Genomic DNA, 23,759 nt, shown 5'->3' with positions numbered 1-23,759 from the left:
CTACCATCTTAAAAAATAATCCCGAATTATTTTCAAATTCAAATTACTTACATTTCATCGCAACAAATTTTATTCTTACTCTTTACGCACTCTTAAATGCGAAAATAACGCACTGTTAAATGCGAAAATGACACACTCTTTTATGATGACTTTTTCAAAAGAACTGACATTTTTAAAATACAGTATTTGACTTTTATAGCTAACTTATCGAATTATCGACCTGATAACTTGCATCAGTTTCTTTTGTTTGGCGGGCCACGTGACGCTATCTTCTAAGAATGAAAGTTAAGTTATTTACAAGTGATAACGTTTCGAAATCTACGTATCTAGGAGACCCATGAAGTAAATACAGCAAAATTGTGTAATAATTGTTTACAATACAGAAAATATAGGCATCTCGAAGAATTAAGCTCCGAGTATCGTATCCAAAATACCAAGAAATTCGAAGCGGTTGATTCTGCGTAACAATTCCAAAGAAAGTAGGATATACGTAAACTATTATTAGAAGATTATCTAGTATAAAATACTATTATAATAAAAATGGAATCATCCCTTATATTGTAAGAGAATCGAATTATTCGACTATAGCTTAAGACTCCTTGAAAAAAATGTAATACCAGCGTTCTTAAAGTATAATCTTAACACAATTCGGTTGTATTATAATTTTCCCGATAAATGTATAGATACAATTGTAAAATCGAAGAAATGTTATTCATTTTAGCGGTTTCGTTTGATCTTTTCGGTGAATCGCGATAATGGTAATGGACGTCTTTTTACAACATCGAATTTGTTCGTTTTATCTGTACACCTTTTCAAGATCCCATTGTCAAAATTGTTTCGTATGATCGTTGATAGGGAAGTGAACCATACTTACATTACATTTCGATGTTAATGACTATCTTCAAGAGAGATAACAGGCCAAAGGAATACAATCTTCAATTTATTTATTTATTATCTATTTAGCAAATCACGGAAACAAGCCCCATGGTACAAGGAAGAAAACGAGTTACAATATCGTGTAACACGTATACAACGAAGAAAACAAAAAGAAATACATATATAAGTATATAAGAAAAAAGACGTACGAAGGAAATTAAATTATAACACATTAGGAGTTGAATAATTGCAACGCTGATCATCTTAACTAATCATGTATGTAGTAAGATTCAGAGAAGAGATCGACTCGTTGCTATTTGCATAATTACATATTCTGGTGACGAGATCACTAAATCTGGGATCACTCGAGAAGTGAATCCGAAAGACCCAGAGTATTGTGTAAAGAACGTGAGCAAGCATCGAAATTAATAAGTTAAAGTAACGGAAGATTGACAACGTGATTATTGACGATTTTAAATAAAAAAAAAAAAATAATGAAGTATTATCAGGTATATATTATGTACATTTGATTATAATTTCAGAGATTTTCTCAAAAAAACATAATGCGTAGAAGCATATACAACTCACAGCAAGCGGAAATCTCAATCTTTTACATTTCCTTCCACTTTCGACTATGTCTGACTACGATGAAATTAATCTACTGTTACGACAAAGGATTACCGTGAACAATATTTTCAAACATATTTGATACATTCTTTTGTACCAAATTTCTTCTGCTTTTACTTGTTAACCATTTGTTAGTAAATAATCTCACGTCTATTCTGTACGTCGACAGTGTATATATCTTGATATTACGTTACCGATGGTCGATAACAGCGATGCTCAAAGGATAATAATAATCTTGTAGCTGCATGGAATAAATACATGCCTCGCAAATGCAACGCAAGCGTCTCTAGCATCGTTGCATCGGTGATGCACGTCTTCGTCGCACTCCCTCAAAAATAACGATCCAATGAGAAGCGTGTAAACAATGGTTGGAAAGCTTAGGATTGGCTGCGTTGTCGCCAAGTCGAGTCAGAGGAACCAATCAGGTAGAACGAATCTGGATCCAAGGGAAAATGCATCGGTCGTCCTTTACCCCCACCAGTGACGGCGGCACGTCTCATATTCAGTAGACTCGGCCATTTCTATCGTGAAGCGTAGCTACTCGCTCGGTCGCGACATTTTTTCCGTAAAACCGTGCGGGTATTCCCGTAAGCTTTGCAAAATAACGCGACGCAAAAGGATGATACACTCCGGGCGCACCAGGCTCGAGGTAAGTCAATGCATCGTCTGACAGTAAACGGACTGGCTATGAAACGCGCGTCAAAGTTACTACGGGGGGGTCGTGCGTGTGTCCAATGTTGTCATTGCCGAGGCGAACAGCTGATCCGCTCCCCTGGCCTCCGTAATGCTTGGCAACGTTTTCTCGGTTGGTTCTCGGCCTCTTGCCGTGACGATGAGCAATCAAAGTCGACGGTGAACAACATATTTCGACGATGCGTCGTTCACGAACAGTTAAAGGAGTTCTTACTTTTTGATCGCTACCATTTCGCGTATATCTCCCTTCTCGCTCTCCTTCCTTCTCTTTACCTCTCTATCACCGCGCGCTCTTGCTCTCTCTCTGTCTCTATCTCGGCCTCTTTTTCTCCTTCTCGTTTACCGTCTCTATTTCTCTGATCGACCAACCAACAACCAGCCAACTCCATCCTTTGTTCTTCTTTCTTTCTGTACCTTGGTTCGTTCCCTTTCAATTTCTACGTCTTCGTTTTCGTCTTCGTCGAGCCCGTTGTCACCCTCGTCATCGTCGTCATCGCAATCGCTCATCTAAACGATAACAGTACATATCTACATTCGTGTAATGTTTTGTTCCCACATTTCGCGCATTGTCTTTCTCGTTTGTTCCATCGTCGTCGTCGTCGTCGTCGTCGTCGTCGTCGTCGTCGTCGTCGTCGTCGTCGTCGTCGTCGTCGTCGTCGTCGTCGTCGTCGTCGTCGTCGTCGTCGTCGTCGTCGTCGCCGTCGCCGTCATCGTCGTCGTCGTCGCCGTCGTCATTATCGTCGTCGTCGTCGTCGTCGTCGTTATCTTCGTTGTCGAATATTCAATCTGGACATTAATCTCTCAAACTGTGCTGTTCTGCCAGTTGTGGGTTACTTCGATCCATCTTCGATGGATGTATCCTATGCAAACTCGAAGAGTATCGTCGTTGTCAACGACGAGGTTCGTACCTCGCTACCTCTTCTTTTTTCCTCACTCACATCGTAGCTCTCTTACTCATTCGACGATCGTTACACGCTATTAGAATATGAATGAGCGTTGTCCTCGCCAGATAAACAATCGAACAATTGTCACGAAAAATCGTCTCTTTATTTTCGAATCCGTTTTCTGTCTCTTCGCGTCTTTGTCTTTACCTACCTCCCCACTCCACCTTCCCAGCTGCCCTCCCCTCTCTCCTCTCTTACCACCCCTCCTATCCGTCTGTGCAGCGTCTCATTTGTGTGGGTGCCTTTTACGCTCACGGATCCTTGTTCCGCGTCGAAGTGCCGTGGATGAACGGATCCGTGCATCCATCCACATCGTCTTCGTCGTTCCCTTTGTCACCGTACGTTTGTAGCAAAGAAGAACGTGGCTTGTCCGCCACGCGGTGCTATTCGATCGTTGCAAGAAGCACGTTGCAACCTTGCAGATTTGGAGGGAAACTGGCTGACCGTGGTCTATCTGGCTAGCTAACGTGGTTCGTGTGTAAACAGAAACGGCGCGCGTTGCTGATCAGAGACTCCAATTCGGAGATATCTGCGACGTTGGCCTGCGTTTCCTCGTGATCTCAACCACGTTTCTACGCCGAGTCGTTGGTTCTGTGTCTCGTGTTTTCTCCGCTGTGTCCACTTCTATCCGAATATTCTTCTCGTGATCGAAACTTTGGAATTGGAGGAAATCGTCGTGTACGGATGTATCATCGCTTTAATTATCCGGAATAGGGTTGAACACCTGGCCGATTTCCATGGCCTTCAAATATCTTGCCAGGGTCAAGATTCTGAGTAGGTAACTTTTTCCTATACACGTGTAATCTGATGCTAGGTTTTAGTTTTCAGGAAATTTAGTTTTCATAGAAGGCAACCAATGTTTCACGCTATATACAGATACATGGTTATCTTAAATCAGAAAGCGGTATAATTCTTAAATGAAGGGAGATTCTATGGCTAAAAATAAGACCAGGAATAACGAATTTACGAATATACTTTCGAGAAAATCAAATTTGAGAAGCTCGGAAACCTGTTCAAATATTTTGTTGATTTTTGCGAACCGTGTGTTTGCAACGTGTAAATACATATCTTGTAACATTCATATCCATCATCAGTTTGGTTTCACAGAACAGCACATTACGATCATGACAGTCGAAATTTCAAAATGTTTTACGTCGTATCGCATAAATGTTTTCTACGACGAGTATTCAAATACTCTTACACGAGTACCGTGTACGGACACGTAATTAATTGGTATGGCGCGTATCTCGCGATGATTTAGAATTGGACTTCCCTCGTGTGTTTGGAGGTCTTGAACGTTAGAAACAGCAGTCACCCGTTGTATCTCCTCTAGATCCAAATGGAACGGTTCTCTCTTAGATAATAAACATGGTCGGCGCCGAAGCGCAATCATTAAATCGCGTTTTATTATGCCGCGATCCGACGCAGCGATCAGGTTAATTTCGTCGATCTCTCCGCGTTGCACAAGAAATCTTTGCAAAATCGATCGAATTACCATTCGAATTTTGATTTACACTTTCTCCTGGAATCAGGAAGGAACATCACGAGAATGTTAAAAAACATCAGGTTTACGTACAACAAAGGAAACAATACGGTCGCGTGTGTAAACACGACGATAAATCGATACGATGTTCGTATCGGCTTACGCAACGTGTTTCTTAACGAAGAAATGATTTCGCAGGAAGGATTCGTCGGACAGATGTATTCGCGAATGACGTTACATTGGGAATGTCCATCGAATGGTCGATCGATTTCTCTACACCGCGCCGGCGATTGATACAATCTTCTTGAAATTTCGAACTCACGTGCAAAGAACCGTAGCTTGGATTGCATACAAAAACGATCGTTAAAGGCGAGCTTACGTACCAAACCTTATACTTAACGCTTTAACTCCAAAATCATTAAATCGATCTCTAAAAATAGTCAAACCGATAAACCTATGCACCGACGAAAGTTTCCGAACGTAGCTCTAGCAACCTCTCGTAAATATAATCCGTGTGTCTTACGAAAGATTTTGATAAACATTCTAATCAGGCGCAACTATCGTGATCATATTAAAAGTCATATTAGGAAGATTTAAAAGCAATTTAAGATTTATAAATGTATACAGAAGTTACAAAATTGTCACGTTTAATTATTCGTTTAATATCGATAACCCTTCGTTTTAATACTTATTATATATATTTAAGATTGTTATACACGATACGTATTAACTTCTTATTAAATGTACATATGTCTACGGTAAATAGTTTCTATCTTTTCTATGCATTTCCAACTTGCTTTTAAATTTTACTAATGCAACCAGTCGTGTCTCGTTGCACAAAAGTTTGTCACGATAATTATTCAAATATACACTTTCGCCAGTCACTGTATGCTATATTTTGTTGTTTTCAAGTCAAACGTATCAGTATTATACCGATGTACGATTGTTTCATCGTCTAAAATTGGTACGACAGATGCTTTCGTTCATAAATTATCTTCATACGTGAAATCTAAAACGACTCGATGACGCTTTTGCACACCTGATACAATTTCCAATCGAAGTAAACATTTTAATGAAAAAGAGTGCTTCTCTATTTTCCAACGATTTATGTATTTGAATAACGCAAGGTAACAAAAAAGAAGCGTCTGTACGTGTGTATGTGTGTGATAATAATGCAAATGTAATTTTTTATGAGTCTAAGCAACTTGCTCAAACAAGAAAGCCTTGTCAAAAGTAATTAGTAGATGGTTATTAGGTACGTAGATATTAATCGGGTGCAGAATTTGATCCATCGTAAAAATACACGATACCTCGACGCTGCATTGCGAGCTAAAGGGCTAACTGAGATGTTAGGACGAGTTCAGTGACCTACATCGCAAGGTCATCGAAGGTCACATACAGGTGACGTGGTAGGTGAGCGAACCTTAGAGATTCTTCGTCGTTGCATGCCATTTATATAAACTGGTACGAAAGAAATACAGGTATGAATTTCAATTTTTAATCTGTTGTAATAATTCATTCTTCATAGAACTGCAGAATTCTATTTTATCATTTACGAGGCAACATTTCATTTACGTTACTTTTTTTTTCAATTAACGTAGATCATCGAATCCTACCTTTTCACATTGTAATTATGAAGTGAAATTCAGAGTATTTTTTATTATAATCTCTTACCTATATTCTACAATTTTATGATATTTGAATTCAAGTTTAATTATTGCATTGTTATATAATACGTTTTCTTCGAGTCGTGGAAATTTGTCTTATTTTTTCGATCAGTATAGCGAACTTCTGTTCTTCGATCTTCAAATTCGGTTCGTCTAAAAAAATGTTATTCTATATTTTCGATTTATTTTCTCACATAGAATCAGGTTGATTGTTCGTTTCTTTCTCGTTCAGATAGTTTTACGAAACATCGCCAGTTTCTATACCTTTTGACGCAATCGACGAACACGAGGCTCACTGGGCCTCTTGAACGTCGACGTCAAGTGCGTTTTCGCTAATCCATTGAAAATTCAACGATCAGCGTACATACTAATTTATCAGATGATTTGTGTAAATCGACGAGGAGTGGAGGTAATCAATGCAACCTATCGGAAAACTGTTGCGCTGCCTTCGATCCACAGGTCGATTTCCTTTTCGTTTCATCTCTCCACATTGCTTCTGAAACGTTAAACGAAGTTGTTAGCATGTCAAGAGCGGCGTTCTAGAATTGAATTCCTGTTTAGCCGATTTGCATTTATTTTGTATTCACGTTAGAAGATTCGAAACTGCGAAACGTTATTTATAGAAGGATCGATAAAACGGATCGCGTATTGATCTCGCGACCGTTCTGTTCTCTCGGATTGCTGGCTTAGAAGTCGGAATAAGGGTATCATTTTTAACTCACGTCGCTGTGCTATTAACTATTTATTAGCCATACCTCAAAAATCAATGAACGCGACGGTTCAATGCACCGCTCTGATTTCTACTTAACTTAGTCGAGAGAGAACGTTAATAAGAATTAATCCTCTGTGTTACGTACAATCTTGAAAATTTACGAGAATACCGAGTTTTAAAGAATTATCGAACGTAGAAAGAACATAGAAAAAGGAACAGGAGAGCGATACGACGAATCGCTTGTGTTATCATTTAGGAAAATTTCATTATCGATCAATATCATTTAAAGAAAATTCTCGCATACCAAAAATATTGATTGTCATAGCATTGGATAATTTGCGGACTTATCGCGTATTTTGAAAACGCTTATAATTTTAAGTCTAACAGGTCGTTCTCTTTTTCAACTATGTCGCAATGAACTGGTATAAAAATTAGGAAATCAACGAAACATTTCGCTAGTTGTTCCCGCGTCGTCTTCGTACACTGATATAATAAATGAAGAACGTATGTAATGCACGTGACTGACATACAAAATTATAAGAGAGAAAGATTGTAAGAAGAAGGGAACGCGCTTAATTTATAGCGGTTGATATTAGTAGGATAAGGATTTACGTAAAAAGCGAAGGATTTCCATGATCGATGATGATGATCATTGTTTTAGAAAAAAGTAAGTCGCGTGGGCGTGGGAGGAGGGGGCCAGGTCGGGCAAGGGGTACAAGCGGTTGAGGATTCCGGTGCAAGCGGTCAATGGTGGAGGCAACAGCATCCATCGTATCACCATCATCATCATCATCACCAACATCATCACCATTACCATCATCAGGCCGGTTATTATACGTCGCAATCGCACACTCACAACAACCCTGTAACGACCATGAAGCAGTCTTACATGCAGGTTGGTCAACTTGTACTCTCACGCATGTCACTTTGTTCTCGCTTCGCGTTATCATCTGCTAAACGCTGTTGTGTCCTTTGAAAATGAAACTCGTGTTCGCGTTACCGCGGGCTCGATCTCATCTTCCGCTAAATCCCCAACGAAACGATCTCACAATTGTCTCGAGGTGAATTTATTCGGGTCTGTTTCTTTTTTTTTTTGGTTCCAGCTAACATGGGTGTTTCATGACGACGAGGCGCAGATTAATAAGAAACTGCCAAAAGAATTGCTGCTTAGGTATCGTAACACGTATAACACCTGTATCAGTTGTTCTTTTTCTTTTTTTTTTGTTTTTTTTTCGTCGACCTACTTTGCTTAAACGACTCTCCTCTTTTCTTATTTTCTTTTATTTTCATCGCTGTTGTTGTTGTTATTGTTATTATTATTATTATTGTTGTTGTTATTATTATTATTATTTTATCATTATCGTTGTTATATTTACTTCTTGATGGTGCCGTGAGTTTCTTTTCGAAAGAATAGTCAGACCGGGAAACGTGTAACATAATTACCGTACGTACTATTGGCAGAATTCTTTCGTATCTCGACGTGGTATCGCTATGCCGGTGCGCGCAAGTAAGCAAAGCCTGGAACGTGTTGGCGCTCGACGGATCCAATTGGCAAAGAATCGATCTCTTCGATTTCCAACGAGACGTGGAGGTAAATCGAACCTTCGGCGCGTTGTTTACCACTCGGTCAAGTTTTTCGCTATTTCTCTCTGCCATCGCTTCAGCGGATGGCAAAAGGATGAACGATGTTACGTCGAACTGTAAACTTGTCGAACTCGATTTTACTACGAACCTTTAAGTACGATTGATCCAGCGCGTATTGCCGAATCTCTTCGAGATCCGATTTGAAAACCTTTTCATTAAGGTGGTAAGCAACGCGTTGATCGCGCAGAGAAAAATCTTTCTCGAAGATCTTTCATTTGTTGCAAAACTAACTAGAACGTTCGAAACGCAGGGACCAGTTATAGAAAATATATCGAGACGATGCGGAGGTTTCCTAAAGCAGCTGTCTCTCAGGGGATGCCAGAGCATCGGAAACAATTCGATGCGCACGTTGGCTCAGTCGTGTACCAATATCGAGGAACTGAATCTTAGCCAATGTAAAAAGATCTCAGACACTACCTGCGCCGCCCTAAGCAGCCACTGTTCGAAACTTCAACGACTAAACTTGGACTCGTGTCCCGAGATAACGGACATATCCCTGAAGGATCTCTCGAATGGTTGTCCGCTTCTCACTCACATCAATCTGTCCTGGTGTGAGTTACTTACCGACAAGGGAGTCGAAGCGTTGGCGAGAGGTTGTCCGGAACTCCGTAGCTTTCTATGCAAAGGCTGCCGACAGTTAACAGACAGGGCTGTCAAATGTCTCGCCCGCTACTGCCACAATTTGGAAGCGATCAATTTACACGAATGCAGGGTACTTGCAAATGCAATTAACGTGACTTCCATGTTTTAGCGCTCGTATGATTTGCCAACAGGGACTCGATATTGCGGTCACCTGGATATTTTCTAGATCGTTTCTAAGACTATGATCACGCGTGTTCCGACGAACAAGATATCCAAAGACCGAAATGTCTACACTCATCGACTGTAAAAAATATTTGCACGTGATTGTATTTATTATAACATTTACATACTAATTAATTGGATCCAAGCACATTAATTTTCCGGACCATTTACAAATATTTTTATGTAATTATGTATACTAATTTGATACTATGAAAGTTAAAACGTAGAATCTCTCAAGGCTGTGTGCAAATACATTATTCTAGTTACTCTATATATGTATTTGCTTGCTCTGATCAATTTGTCAGAACAACAACTCGTCATAATACACATACATTATCTAACCATAGTCTACATCTATCGCGCGTATTATGAAATTCCCGGTTAATCAGAAATAACGATCGAATAACAAGGGCAAGCATACGAGTGTAAAGATTACGGATTGGGCGTCGTAATGAATATCAAACCGATGAAATCTAGAAATTGTTTCTGGTTAAAATATTTGGTCGAACGTTTCCTTTCTCGCGACGCTGAATCTATTTGGAAAGTTATCTTCTATTTAGTGTGTGATTCATGATAACGGATTCGTTGCAGAATATAACGGATGACGCAGTCAGAGAACTCAGTGAACGATGTCCACGATTACATTATGTTTGCTTGTCGAATTGTCCTAATCTAACGGACGCGTCTTTGGTCACGCTGGCGGAACACTGTCCACTCCTTAGCGTGCTCGAATGCGTGGCTTGCACTCATTTCACCGACACGGGCTTTCAGGCTCTCGCCAAAGTGAGTTGATGCTCGTGACTGAATTCACCGTGATTCCAAAGAGACCGATGTTATCTGGACGACGCGTTCTCTTCGTTGTTTCAGAATTGCAGACTACTAGAGAAGATGGACCTGGAAGAGTGCGTTTTAATAACAGACATCACCCTCGTTCACCTGGCCATGGGCTGTCCTGGATTAGAGAAACTGGTAAGAGGATTTCAACAGCCTTAAGCTGTGTCCTCATCGAAGCAACGTCGATGTTCTGTGTTTCTTGAAAAGATCAGCCAACGTTTCTCTATGTTTCTTTGCCTCTTTGTCGCTAGTAACGAAAGCTGTTGGTTATTACCTTTTCGTGAGAAGTAAGGACCAAAGAAAGAGAAGAAGCCGAAATAAAATCCAAACGTTCGTTACCTCGGTACGAATAAAGCTTTAAAATGATATTTGTTGAATATTGTTTGCAACATGCAGCAACGACAGAAGCAACAAAAAGCTCCCGGTTGTTGCTTCAACGAGGACACAGATTGAACTGGATAAAAGGAATAGTTTTGAATGCAAATGACTAATTTCTCGGTTACTTTCTTAACGCAGAGTTTGTCTCACTGTGAATTGATCACCGACGATGGCATCCGACAGTTGGCCATTTCGCCGTGCGCAGCGGAACATCTGGCGGTGCTGGAATTGGACAATTGTCCCCTCATCACAGATGCTAGCCTCGATCATCTTCTACAGGCCTGCCACAATCTCAAGCGCATCGAGCTTTACGACTGTCAACTGATCACCAGAGCTGGCATACGTAGACTCAGAGTACCGTATCATACGTTCCTAATTTCGTCCTCGAAAATAGTATTTCGCTTATGGAGTGTTGAACGTCCTTCGACTCGATATCGATAAAATGTCGTATTATCAAGGATTATCTTCAAACTGGTGAAATCTCTACTTCTTTCCTTAGTTGAAATGCCCTATCTATTATTTGAAACATAGAAAGCATTTTCGTTTCGTCTTTGTTGCTCTTCGTGCAATCGAATTTTACTTAAAAGATAAAAAGCACAGAGAGTTTCAAGTATATGTAGTATCTACTAAAAGTATCGTTATGTTATTATATTTATTACGGTACTTACATATTAATTAATTAGGTCCAAGTGTATTCAATTTCTTATCGTTCAACTGAACTTTCGTTTGACTCTAAAAATTTGTCTCCAAATATGATACCATAAAAATGAAAAGATTCTACGTAGGGCATTTTAATTAGGATAGCCTAACTGTGAATACTAACAAAGCAAACAAACAATTTTTCCCGAAATCCCGGAACGATTCTGTTCGCTTCTTCCTCCATCGTTTGTTGTCTTAAATTAAAGAACCATTTGGTTCGTTCTGTTTCAGGCTCATTTACCGAACATTAAAGTCCACGCGTATTTCGCGCCAGTGACACCGCCGCCAAGCGCAGGAGCATCACGGCAGCGATACTGCCGATGCTGCGTCATTCTGTGATTTCGCATAAAAATGGCTCTGATGCAAATCGTTCGATGTACCACGCTACCGGTGGACTTGTAATTTCGATGGTCGCCGATACACGGCGATCGTGGGACCTTCTCTCTTCCGGTTGCCAGACCGAGACTCTGGTTGCCATTCGTCAACAGTGAGAACAAGCCTCGTCGGGAATGAAATCGCGATTCCTTCGACAGATATACCAATTCGACTCGCAACACACGCAACAAGTACAAAAGGACAGTACATCACCGTCATCTAACTAATACACACACACATACTCTTTCTCACACACACATACATACACACACATCTACACACACACAAAACCACCAGCTGCTGCTGCAATTGTTACTAATGTGTCGCTGCTACTACCGCTCACTATAAAACTGTTTCTATCACCGCTGTTCGACACTGTACAACGGTGTACAATGATATCGTTTCTACTGGAACTCTATTGAGTTTCGATAGTACGTGCTTTGCTAATAATCGCCGTCGTTTCATCACGTGCGTAAGTAAGATCATTCGGCGAAGGAGAGGAAAAGATATTCTTGGATTTAGTTGGCGGTCGTTTCGTTCCCGGATTTCACACTTGTAGGGCATCGATTTTTCGAGAAGGTAAGAAACGAACGAAACAAAAAAGACAAAAAAAGGAAGCGGGACAACAAAGGACAAAGACGCTAATAATATTGCGTACGACGAAGAGGACGATGACGACGCGTGCGATAGAGCGGGCAATTTTTTTATCCAAGCGACACAGTCCGCTCCTATACGGGCAAACGCGATCGTACGTATCGATCGAGAGCCTGAAATTTTCGCGGTCGGATGTTCCACGTGAAACAAAACGATAAGCATATATACATACGTATATGTATTATATACATACATATATACATATATACATATATTTTTTTAGTACGACGCATTCTCTCTTCTGCTAAACGTTAATCGTCAAAGAAAAATGTACGCGCAATCCGTTCCGGGTGGTAACGGCATACAGCATGCGTCCAGTGATCTTTTCTCGAACTCGAAAAAGGGAACGAAAAGAACAAGGAATGATACGAAGGAGGGAATGGAAAACGACGTCGCGTTAAAACGTGTTTCAAGCTGCGTATAAAAGCCGTGCTATTATTCTAGACATTCAATTTCTATCGAAGATTCGTATCTTTATGTGTGTGTGTGTGTGTGTGCGTGGTGCGTGCGCGTGTGTATGTGAGCGCACGCTTTCGTACGTGCATATGTATGCGTGTGTGCGTGTTGCTGTAGCAGTTTCTCAAACGAACACTGCCTATTATAAAGTTATTGATAAAGAAAAAGAAGAAAGAGAAAAAAAGAAAAGAACACAAAGAAAACTCGACGAAGAAAAAAAATGGTTTAAAAAAGAGAAAAAAATAGAAAAGACAGGAAACTACCAAAAAACAGAGAGAGACAGAGAGAAAAGAGAAGAAGACACGCGAGAATCGTAGAGGTGATCGCAGGTTGTTTGAATCTCACCGCGAAACCATAGATCGACCCGTGTACCGTCGTTCGTTTTAAACTAAATACATACACATTGTTCGTGAAAACGGACGATACGTGTTTCTGTCTACCAAAACCGAAATTCTCGATCTCGCACACGCGACTGGTAACTGCGACACCTACGAATTTCTTTCTTTTCCTTTTAATGAGACCGGCGTGCACATCGCGAGATTTAACGCATCTAACGAGGACGGAAACGTGAAACTTAGATGAATCCGGCACGGTTGTTGACTTTCTTCTTGCTAGGAAAGAACCGAAGAGAAAACGACAAGAAAGAAAAGGAAGAAGAAGACAGGAGGGAAAGAAAGACAAAGATGCGATGATCTGTCGTGTTCGAAGCTCCCATCTAATTACTGTTGGCGTCCGTTGGTAGTACGTTTATGATACATTTTACAAGAACTCGCAGACAAACGGCTGAATACATGGACAACTGGTTCTGTTCGCGAGTCGCGCTTATCGAGTCTCTAATGTACTATGTTCCACCTCCTAACGACCCAAACATTCGTATATACAGCTTTTTATTTTCTTTTTTTTCATCTCCTTTCGTTTTATTATTATTTTGTTCGTATTTTAATTCGTCATGGACTAGGAGAGCACAGACTGAGAAAACGAATCAAAACGTTGATACGTTGAATAACCCGATTCACTTGGGCCCAGCGATCGACTCGCTGGCGGATTTTTACTTTTTAAGCTTAGTTTTACGGTATGGTGGCAGTACGAGTACCGTGGACGTATTACGCACGTGCCCGTGACTATACGTCGTGGACGTGCCAGTACTAGGAAATTCGTTTGCTTCGCGATCTTCGAATCGTGAGTACATATAGCTATATAACATACGAGGAAAGAACGAGAAAGAGTCGGACTAATTCGGAATAAAACAAAATAAAAATGTAAAAAAAGAGGACAGAATAGAACGGTACACGAAACAAAGATGCATTTGTTCCCGTTCGTTGGAAAAGGAAAAAAAAAGAGGAAGAAAGATCGAGATTAACATTTGGTAGGATATTTGTCGTTTAGAAGTATGGGTTTCAGGATGGCAAAGCGTATACCATAATAACAATCAACTGGCGAAGAAAATTTTGATCACGTCTTCGTGTCGCGTGAATAATAGAACGAAGAAGAGGAAAGGAGCTTTTTTCGATTATGAGAAAATTCTCATGACAGAACATTCAACTTTTAATTCCAACAGCTGGAAGCAACGCGAAAACGACAGTCAAACGTTCGTATTTTTCTCGCATTAGTAGGCAGGATGTCTGATTGCTATTACGATGAAGGTTTTCGCGTTGCCTGAATTGGCGGAATGTTCGATCGTTGAGACAAAACGAACTTATATGAAAAGGAACAAGTACGACGGTCCATCCCAAAATATGCAATAGAATCGCCACGTGACGCACTCTATTTTTCTTCTTCCCGTTGTTTCGACGAATTTCGAGGAGCCAGCCATGTACGTGAATCGCGTGTCGTTGCGTCGAATAAAAGAATCGTATAGATGATTGTTAATCCTTGTTAGCGCGTAAGAACGTACACCGCATATATATTTAATATATAGCGTGTAAACAGAATACCGGATAAAGGAACTATATATATATATATATATAAATGCAAATATACAAGAGGTATATATATTAACAAAAAAGGGAAAAAATCCAGTAAAAAATAAATATATAGATATGATATGTTTTATACGCTGCATGTCATCCTTAGTGAGAAATAACGTGATCATCGTAATGTGTCGTTCGGAATCGAATCATTAATTTTTTTCTTCTTTTTTTTTTTCTTTTTTTAATTTTAGCGATTGAACGATGCACGAAGGGGAATCAGCAGGATAGGCTTCAACGCGAAAGAACAAACGAACAATAACACCACTCTATCACTCGCGGGTCTCGTTGAAGGAATCTGTTGCGTTCTTTCGTCCACGAACTTAGTTGAAATTTTCCGCATATTCGATTAATCGTGAAAAAATAACACGCGAACGTACGCACGACTGTCGCTAGGCGCCTCGTTCGATCGAGTTCGGCTCAAAATATGAAGTCAATCGCAGTGCCTGAACCGCCGCAAAACTTGTAAATTATATAATCACGTAGTCGAAATTCCACGAATAATTACTGTGTGGCGGGGGATGTACAAGATTTAAAAACTAATAATAATGAAACGAAACAAAAGACTCTCATATGTGCCAGCCGCTAAGAATTTTCGAGGGTCTCTCTCTTTCTCTCTCTCTCTCTTTGGCTGAAACGAAACTCGTCGAGCGCCCGACAGCCGTGCACCCACGCGCAATTATTTAACGATGGACATTCGGTGTATCAACGATTGTGATACACCTGAAATCTCTTTTAGTATCGAAAAATTAAATACTTGGAGTAGACTCGAAGAAACCGCGAAAGATCGAAATATTTTCTTTTATGAAATTCTTGGTATAACGATATCGTGCACCGTGTAAATAGTCAAAGTTAGCCGGGAACTTGTATATTTTGAATACCATTCGAAGCGTCAAGTATTTTTCAACGTTTTCCGTGAAACAATCCGTGCTACAATTTTCGAAACTGAAAATCGAAAAGAATCGTCAGATCTCAAGAACGTGGAATACGTTTTAACCTTCTTTCTCTGTGTTATACGATATTATACATTATATACGCGAACGTCTATGCATTTTTACGATGTTACAGATAGAAAACCTAGTCTCGATACGGTAAGGCTACTAAATTATTCGCATCGGTTAACCCGTTACACGGCATTTAATAAGATTGCAAAATTATACGTACGGCTGGTTCGATTCGGCGTAAGAAACGGGAAAAACATTTGAATGTCCATCGCTGTTGCACGATTTTTTAAATATATTCCTTCAACGTATTGAAAACCAGTTCAAAATCGTCCGTGGCAAAGGAAAAAGAGAAAGTCAAACGGATAAAACTATCGAGAGGAAAATGTATAGTTTCTTAGTCATTGTAAACGCTTGTGGAAACGTTATTTTTAGTAAACGATGGGTTGGTGATCGATGATCGAGACTCGGTGACTTGATGATCGATTACGAACGATTCGCGACTCTATGAAATGAACGAATCGTTAGTACAACAAATTGCATGTCGAATATAATAGAATCGAGTCCCGTTACGTGGAAACATTACGAGACGTAAGAGCCTGTCGGGAATCCTGTTGGTCGTGCATTAGGAAATCGCGGTCGATTTTCGAAAGCGATGTACGTTGGTGTTCATTCGCGTTTGAAATCGAAGATTATCGTAATAAACGAACGAAACATTGAAAAGAAGAAACAAAAGGGAACACGAAGAAGAAGAGGAAGGGAAAAAGAATTGTTCACCGATGGCAGTGTTGTAGTCTATTGGTATAATAACACACAATATGTCGCCGTAAGAAAGAGATCGTGTTGTAACGACGATTGCAAAGAATGATGCAAAAGAAAGAAACGAACAGGAAGAGGGAAGAGGAAGGGTGAAAAGGAGATGAAACGAAGCTTTTCAAGCTGAGTGATCGAGCAAGTGTTTGGCTGTGCTGTAGAATAGGAAAGAAACGTGAGATTCGAGAGAAAGAATGAGAGAAAGAGAGGGTGTGAACGAGAGAGATAAAGAATTCAGATGTTAATCGAAGCCAGCGAAAGTATCAAATGCTATAGTACTATAGTACTGTGTATATGTACATACATATATGTATATATATATATGTAGTAGTATAATACTATATATAAAATAAAAAAGAAACTCGATCACGATCGAGATCCATTCGGTTCACGGTTGAAAAAACAAATTCTTAAAGATAAGAGCGTAACGTATTTAATGGTCTACACGTGTCGGCCTATACGTGCCTCCTAAAGTCACGACGATCTCTGCTTCTTATTAAAGAGAAACTTAAGGGAACGTCGCGATAGCGTATCGAAAAAGAAAAAAAAGAACAGTAATTGTAACACGGAAATTCGTGTGCGAATACTGTAGCTGATTATACATTGACATTTCGCTGCTTCGACAAGCTACAGTCTACCATGTATATATTTTCATTAATGTATGTATAATAAAAAGTATATTCGAGACAACGATCGGCTCTGTTTAGTGTGCGCTGTCTTGTCATTCTTCACGTGGGCTATATTATGGTCGGAGAATCGATACACATTTGGAATCGATCGAAACTGTTCCCGTTACGGAGAATATTTTTGGCTTCTGAATAACATATAACATATATATTACCGCAATGACGTATTTCTTCTAGAAATAAATTTTAAATGAACAAACTTCGTCGACTTTGTTTATGTTATGTAAAACGTTACCTGTTTACGTTCATCTTTTTTAATAAATTTTCAATGCATTCTCAATATTTTATATATCACTATATATTATACGACGTTCATAAATAAATAGATAAATGCGTGTGATTATAAAGAAAAAAAAAAAAAAATTGGAGAAAAGCATAAGTAGGAGAATCAAAAGAACGATGAATGAAATAGCGCGCGTACTTTTTTATTGAATGAATTTACGCGTGTTGTGTGTCACGTGACTCCGCACGCGTTGCTTGGCAACGCAATCCATTTGTACGATGTGTACAGTCGCATGGCCGCGAGTTAGTTCGTCAGGTATTTGAATCGCAAGAGATAATTGGTCGCTTAAGTTGCGATTGATAAGTTGTTATCGGTCTTCTCTGTGATAATCGTACCAATTATGTTATTCTTTCGTAGCTCAAAAACATGTGCAATTGAATTGAATAAACGTTACAAGGCATAGAGTCCTTTTCACGTAGAAATAGAAGAGGTTAAGGAAACCTAACCTGAAACATTTTGTTTTGCTCTCTATATTTATATTTTAATATTTGTTATTCCAATAAAATGACAGATATTGTATGTTTCTCATGTTAGGAAAAATCAGTGATATTGAAGTAAGGAAAAGAAAATAATATTACGGTGGTTTATACAGCTTTCTTGTCATTATTTGACACGATTGTGTACAGTGTTGATTGATAAAAGGTAAATATAACCTGCTGGTGTTACCAAATACACAATGAGTAAATACAGAAAAGAGGAATCCACGAGTGAGGACAGTGATAGTGAGGAGGAAAGACGTAAGAAAGATATTAAAGAAAGAGATGAGTTTGCTAATCGACTGAAAGCAAAGGATGAAAGTAAAATACGCAAGGTGGCTATGCCAGCCGGTTCAGGAGCAGGTAGACCATGATCCTTTATAACTTTATGCTTTAGAAACAATTTAGAAGAAAACTTTATAAAAAATATTAAATAAAAATAAAAATATTTGGTACAATAAATACATTTGACAAGACTTATAAACAATTTATTATTATTATTATACTTAATCTGTCCATATTGTGCCATAATTCAGTAATATCTTGTAGTTAGTTACATTTAAATAACAATGTGAATTAGTATTATTATTAATGACACTATTAAGTGTTAATGAATAATACTTTTTTGTAAAAACAGCCGAGGCTGCCAAGAGACTCAAAATTATGGAAACAGATATGCGAGAGAAACTGGTACCAAAACTGCGTGTTGAGTCTCGTAGGAAATACTTGGAGAAACGCAAAGAGGATAAGGTGGCTGAATTGGAAGCTGATATAATCGACGATGAATATCTGTTCGAAGATGAAATGTAATTTCTTATTAATACAATGCAGTAATTACACAAAACAGTTGCACAATTACATACTCTATTAACATCTGTTTTTTTTTTAATATCAGATTAACAGAAAGGGAAAGGAAAGAGCGGGAACATAAAAAGCAGTTGCTTCAGTTAGCCAAAGAACATGAGAAAGCCAGAGAACTTGAAAGGTTGCAACGTTACTATATGCCTTTGGAAAAGGGAAAGGTGGCACCGGAATTAGAAGTTCCCGATAACGAACCGCCACAATCCGAGCAAAGCAAATGGGAATCTGATCAGATGTCTTCTGCTGTCTTTCGATTTGGCGCAAAAGACAGAAAAGGTACACGGTATTCAATGTCGATACGTGTTAAAATATTCGTATCTTATTTTCTACTAATTTCTATTAATTTCAGCACAACAGGATTATGATCTTCTGCTGGAGGATGAAGTGGAGTTCGTTCAAGCGTTACGTATGCCTGGCAGTGAGAAGAACAGGAAACGCGAGGATAGTCCTCCTCCGCAAGTAAAGGCGTTACAAACTATACAGGAGACAAAAAGGAGTTTACCGATCTATCCCTTTAGAAATGATCTCATTCAGGCAATCAAAGACCATCAGGTACTTTATAGAATTCGTTAAACCAAACTTAAATTATATAAGATAAGCATTGATTGCTATCATGCGATTTAATTCGATTTAGGTGCTGATAATCGAGGGAGAAACGGGTTCAGGGAAAACTACGCAAATTCCTCAATACCTATACGAAGCTGGATTCGCAGAGAATAATAAAATTATCGGCTGTACGCAGCCAAGAAGGGTAGCTGCCATGTCCGTTGCTGCGAGAGTTGCTCACGAAATGGCTGTTAAATTGGGAAATGAAGTGGGTTACGCGATTCGTTTCGAGGATTGCACCTCTCATCGCACTCGTATCAAATACATGACCGATGGTACCCTGCACCGTGAATTTCTCAGCGAACCAGATTTAGCTTCTTACAGGTATAAATGGCATCATAAAATGAAAATGTATAAATATATACGATATACAATACATATCATATTTTATGGAATGTAATAGTTAATTATATTTATATATTTCATTGTTCCCCATAATCGAAAATAACATAATTCGCATGAATAGGAACTTAATGGAAATCAGCTCCATGCTGAATTTATTAAATTTAGATTTGCCAACACTGTTCAAATTGATTCTTAGTTACTAACAAACGTCTTCGTACTTGCTTTAGCGAAACAACGTTATTTTCAGTGTTATGATCATCGACGAAGCACACGAGCGTACCTTACATACGGATATCTTGTTTGGTTTAGTAAAGGATATAACAAGGTTTCGAACAGATTTAAAACTCCTAATTTCGTCCGCTACGTTAGATGCTTCGAAATTTAGTGAATTCTTCGACGATGCACCGATATTTCGGATACCTGGTCGCCGGTTTCCCGTTGATATTTATTATACCAAAGCACCAGAAGCGGATTACATCGACGCCTGCGTAGTCTCCATTCTTCAAATACACGCCACTCAACCACCTGGCGATGTACTGGTGTTTCTAACAGGTTTTTTAATCAGATACTTCTACAAGCAAGTACAATAACTTTTACTGAAATTTCAAAAGAATCGTTTGGCCTAAATTTAATTGCTTCAATCCTATTACTATTAGTATTAGTATATTACTTTAATCTCACTCCTAATGACAAGAACAATAACTAGATTTAGCAAGAAATATTGTGTCTTTTCTTTATGCTCGTTGGATCTATTTCTCCTCCCTGTGAAAAGGTTCGAGAGTATTCCTAGAATAAAATCGCTACCTGTTTCACGAAAATGACGAACTATACCTCCGACTTATTTAAAATACTTAACAAATTTAAGCACTACTATATTTTTTGGTTCGATCATTTGTTATCACTTTTTAATAAATTTCTACTAGGTCAAGACGAGATAGAAACATGTCAGGAAATGTTGCAAGAAAGAGTAAGGCGACTAGGTTCGAAATTAGGAGAACTGTTAATTCTACCCGTATATGCTAATCTTCCAAGCGATATGCAAGCAAAAATATTTCAACCCACTCCGCTTGGAGCGAGAAAAGTATGAAAAACAAATTGTATATTTTCCCTCGTTAAACGTATCATTTTTGCTATTTATCTTTTAACGTTTCCAATTGTTGATTGTACAGGTAGTTCTTGCTACGAACATAGCAGAAACATCATTAACGATAGACAACATAGTGTACGTGATAGACCCTGGATTCGCGAAACAGAACAATTTTAATTCCAGAACAGGCATGGAAAGTTTAATGGTTGTGCCAATTAGCAAAGCTTCTGCGAATCAGAGAGCAGGCAGAGCTGGAAGAGTAGCACCAGGAAAGTGTTTTCGACTGTACACAGCTTGGGCTTACCAACACGAACTCGAAGACAATACCGTGCCTGAAATTCAGAGGATCAATCTAGGTATGAATAACTTTGTCACTAAACTAAAAATTTTTGCATTTTCATTCATGCAAAATTTAAAGATGTAAAGATGCGTAGAATGCATATAATATAGAAAATACTGTACTTTTTATAATTCTTAATAGATGAAAGGAATTTCTGTTTAAATTCCACTTCTTTAGTTATATCCATAAAAATATAAATTTCCATAAAAATTCACAGTCTAGTTATCACAAAATATCGTTTTGCCTGCTTGTCCCGTGAATTCTCTATGTTTAATTAAATTATCAACCGACAGGAAATGCCGTGCTAACCCTGAAAGCTCTGGGAATAAACGATTTAGTCCATTTCGACTTCCTGGATCCTCCGCCGCATGAAACATTGGTCTTAGCTTTAGAACAGCTGTACGCGTTGGGAGCTTTGAATCATCGCGGAGAATTGACGAAACTGGGTCGAAGAATGGCTGAATTTCCGCTAGATCCTATGATGGCGAAGATGTTGCTGGCTAGCGAACAATATCGCTGCTCGGAGGAAGTAGCCACGATAGCTGCCATGTTATCTGTGAACGGGGCCATATTCTACAGGCCTAAGGACAAGATCATTCACGCAGATACGGCTAGAAAGAATTTCCATGTGCCTGGTGGCGATCATTTGACTTTATTGAACGTGTACAATCAGTGGCAGCAAAGTGATTTTAGTACTCATTGGTGTTACGAGAATTTCATTCAACATCGATCAATGAAAAGGGCTAGAGATGTTAGGGAGCAATTAGTTGGATTGATGCAGCGAGTCGAGATGGAACTTGTGTCGGGTATCACGGAAACGCTGAATATCAGGAAGGTGAGTGTGTTCAGATTAACGTACTTTGCTAGTCTTGTTTCTTTTTGTTGTAATAGAGAGCTCCATTTGATTGAACTCCATTTATTGAAACGAGATCCTAGTTAGGACTCGATTAAAAGATCTATTTGCATTTTAATCTGTCAGGCATTTCACATCATAGTATCCACTTAGTAACGCTGAGTTAGAAAAGTGTGTTAGAATTCTTTATGTATCTGAAAAAAATTTTAAATATTGCCTGACTATTATTAGATCTACCAAACCAATCAGAATGATTGGTATCAGATTTTTTGTTTTTACAATTATTAAGTAGTAATATTAAATACAAAGTATTTTTGTTAATACTATTGTCATTTCAGGCTATCACAGCAGGATATTTCTATCACGTGGCAAGATTGTCAAAAGGGGGTCACTATAAAACTGCAAAACATAATCAGACGGTTTCCATTCACCCTAATAGCTCGTTGTTTCAAGAGCTGCCACGTTGGTTACTTTATCATGAGTTGGTTTTCACTACAAAGGAATTTATGAGACAAGTGAGTCATTAAAACTTAAAAATTGTTATGTCTATGGTCTTTGTGAAATGAATATTGTTTGAAGCAGTTGAAAAAGAGGGATATAATTCTATGTAATTATACAGGTGACAGAGATCGAGAGCAAGTGGCTTTTGGAGGTAGCACCTCATTATTACAAACCAAAAGAACTGGAAGATTCTACGAATAAAAAAATGCCGAAAGTTGCAGGACGATCGCACCCAGACGGAACCTACTAATGGTCCTAATAATTAAATAACCATGGATCTTTTCATTTGTATAAAAAGAAACTGTACAAACAGCTCTGGCTTTTGAATGCAATTTTTTATAATATAGAAAGTAACAAGCCTAGCTACAATGTACTATACAAGAGTTTGTAACTAATAAATCGTACTATTTATGTTACTTTATTATAAATGCATTTTATTTTAATAAAAATTTACACAAAATATAAACCATTTCTTTCACTCCACACTCCAAAGTAAGTAAGTAGAAATTAGTGGACAATGTTATAACATACAAATTGCAATTCGAGAACCATTTATAAAGGTAATTAAAGAAAATAGCAAGAATGCAGAAGGGAAGGTGAGTAAGGAACACAAGGTAAGCAAATTTAGCCATTTCCTTACACATCATATCCTCCTGACACACATCCCCAATTCCTAGAATTGCAGAAATTTTGTACTTATGTTTTTAAACTTTTCACTTATTCACTACATACTTATCTTAGAAGATAAGATGTGAAATAATGGCACAAAATTATTATGTTTTACAGTTTATTTAAATTTATTTATAAATTCATTTATATTACAAAGCACAGAACAAATACTATTTTTGTAACAGGAATGCCTTTGCATTCCTATTTTCATGGAGTATGAATCATTCTTCGTGTGCAGGGTGTTCGGCTACAGGTTTAAGAAAATTTAAGGATTGATTCGTAAAGCTAAAATAAGAATTTTCTGAAATAAGTTTTCTCAAAGTGTCCCCAGCTTTCTTCATTTGGTATCATTTTTATTATTCATTTGTCGTAAGTTGGAGTTTCCTCAAAATAAACGAATCGATTTCGTACAAACGATGTTGTGCTTGTGTACAATAAATGATAAAAGACTCGAGTTCTAAGATAAACGGTTATCCGAAGAAATT

At 38.5% G+C, this 23,759-nt stretch overlaps 2 protein-coding genes across 5 annotated transcripts; both read left to right on the top strand.

Moving 5' to 3' along the window:
* The first annotated feature begins 1,973 nt into the window (after positions 1 to 1,973).
* Positions 1,974 to 17,452, top strand: LOC132911225 (F-box/LRR-repeat protein 2). 4 transcript variants are annotated; one of them, XM_060967692.1, is made up of 9 exons: positions 1,974 to 2,152; positions 7,664 to 7,897; positions 8,106 to 8,173; positions 8,464 to 8,593; positions 8,897 to 9,358; positions 10,042 to 10,233; positions 10,318 to 10,419; positions 10,801 to 11,016; positions 11,593 to 17,452. In XM_060967692.1, the coding sequence occupies exons 1-9, from the start codon at positions 2,123 to 2,125 to the stop codon at positions 11,698 to 11,700; spliced, it is 1,542 nt and encodes a 513-aa protein (XP_060823675.1). In that variant the 5' UTR covers positions 1,974 to 2,122; the 3' UTR covers positions 11,701 to 17,452. The 4 variants fall into 4 exon arrangements, with proteins under 4 accessions (XP_060823675.1, XP_060823676.1, XP_060823678.1 ...); XM_060967695.1 differs by lacking the exon at positions 1,974 to 2,152 and adding an exon at positions 2,187 to 3,914; XM_060967694.1 differs by lacking the exon at positions 1,974 to 2,152 and adding an exon at positions 6,391 to 7,587.
* Positions 17,453 to 17,624: 172 nt separating this feature from the next.
* On the top strand, positions 17,625 to 23,071 carry LOC132911223 (pre-mRNA-splicing factor ATP-dependent RNA helicase DHX16). The gene is made up of 11 exons (XM_060967691.1): positions 17,625 to 18,375; positions 18,650 to 18,818; positions 18,908 to 19,149; positions 19,223 to 19,425; positions 19,508 to 19,803; positions 20,072 to 20,376; positions 20,748 to 20,905; positions 20,994 to 21,267; positions 21,545 to 22,086; positions 22,443 to 22,619; positions 22,724 to 23,071. Exons 1-11 carry the CDS (start codon positions 18,213 to 18,215, stop codon positions 22,853 to 22,855), a joined length of 2,661 nt encoding a protein of 886 aa, XP_060823674.1. The 5' UTR covers positions 17,625 to 18,212; the 3' UTR covers positions 22,856 to 23,071.
* Positions 23,072 to 23,759: the final 688 nt, after the last annotated feature.

Source organism: Bombus pascuorum, chromosome 10 (assembly GCF_905332965.1).
Source record: "Bombus pascuorum chromosome 10, iyBomPasc1.1, whole genome shotgun sequence".
Classification (NCBI taxonomy): Eukaryota; Metazoa; Arthropoda; class Insecta; order Hymenoptera; family Apidae; genus Bombus; species Bombus pascuorum.
This window is presented reverse-complemented; position numbering and strand designations above follow the sequence as displayed.